Source organism: Myotis davidii, unplaced genomic scaffold (genome assembly GCF_000327345.1).
Source record: "Myotis davidii unplaced genomic scaffold, ASM32734v1 scaffold211, whole genome shotgun sequence".
In the NCBI taxonomy this organism is placed as follows: Eukaryota; Metazoa; Chordata; class Mammalia; order Chiroptera; family Vespertilionidae; genus Myotis; species Myotis davidii.
This window is the reverse complement of record NW_006282523.1, coordinates 1,335,223-1,335,641: the sequence shown is the minus strand read 5'-3', so window position 1 is coordinate 1,335,641 and position 419 is coordinate 1,335,223. Positions and strand designations below refer to the sequence as shown.

The following is a 419-nucleotide window of genomic DNA, read 5'->3' as shown; positions in this document are numbered from 1 at the left end:
CTGCCCCTCCTGGCTCTTCAGCCAGGGAGGCCGGGCTGCGCTGCAGGGACCGCGTGGGGGTGGGGCTGGCCTTGCAGGCACAGGAGTGCCCCCTCCCAGCCAGGCGGCCCCTCCTCCGAGGCCCCGGCTCACCTGGTGGCCTCCGAGAGCTTCCGGTGGATCTCCTCGTACACGTCCACGTTGAAGGTCCTCTGCACGAAGGACAGGGCCATCTTCAGGGCCTCCACCCGCAGCGGGGGGCAGTGGTCAGCGATGAACTGCAGCCGCTCGATGCGCATCAGGCCGCTGTAGCTGGCGGCGTACTGCTCCAGGTCCTGCGGAGGGTCTGCGTCAGGGCCGCGCAGGAGCCCAGGTTGGGCTGGAGGGTCCAAGGTGCCCGGCCGGGACCCCACAGCGCTGCGCCCCGCGGCTCCTACCAG

The 419-nt window shown here is 71.6% G+C and overlaps 1 protein-coding gene across 1 annotated transcript in view; it reads right to left on the bottom strand.

Moving 5' to 3' along the window:
- The window catches only part of GPS1 (G protein pathway suppressor 1), a gene marked incomplete at its 5' end in the record, with an annotated part of 3,105 nt that extends 2,692 nt beyond the window's left edge, over nt 1-413 (bottom strand). Inside the window, 1 exon segment of the mRNA XM_015560073.1 lies at nt 95-413. Coding sequence (XP_015415559.1) covers nt 95-413 — 319 coding nt within the window.
- Between the last annotated feature and the right edge of the window lie 6 nt (nt 414-419).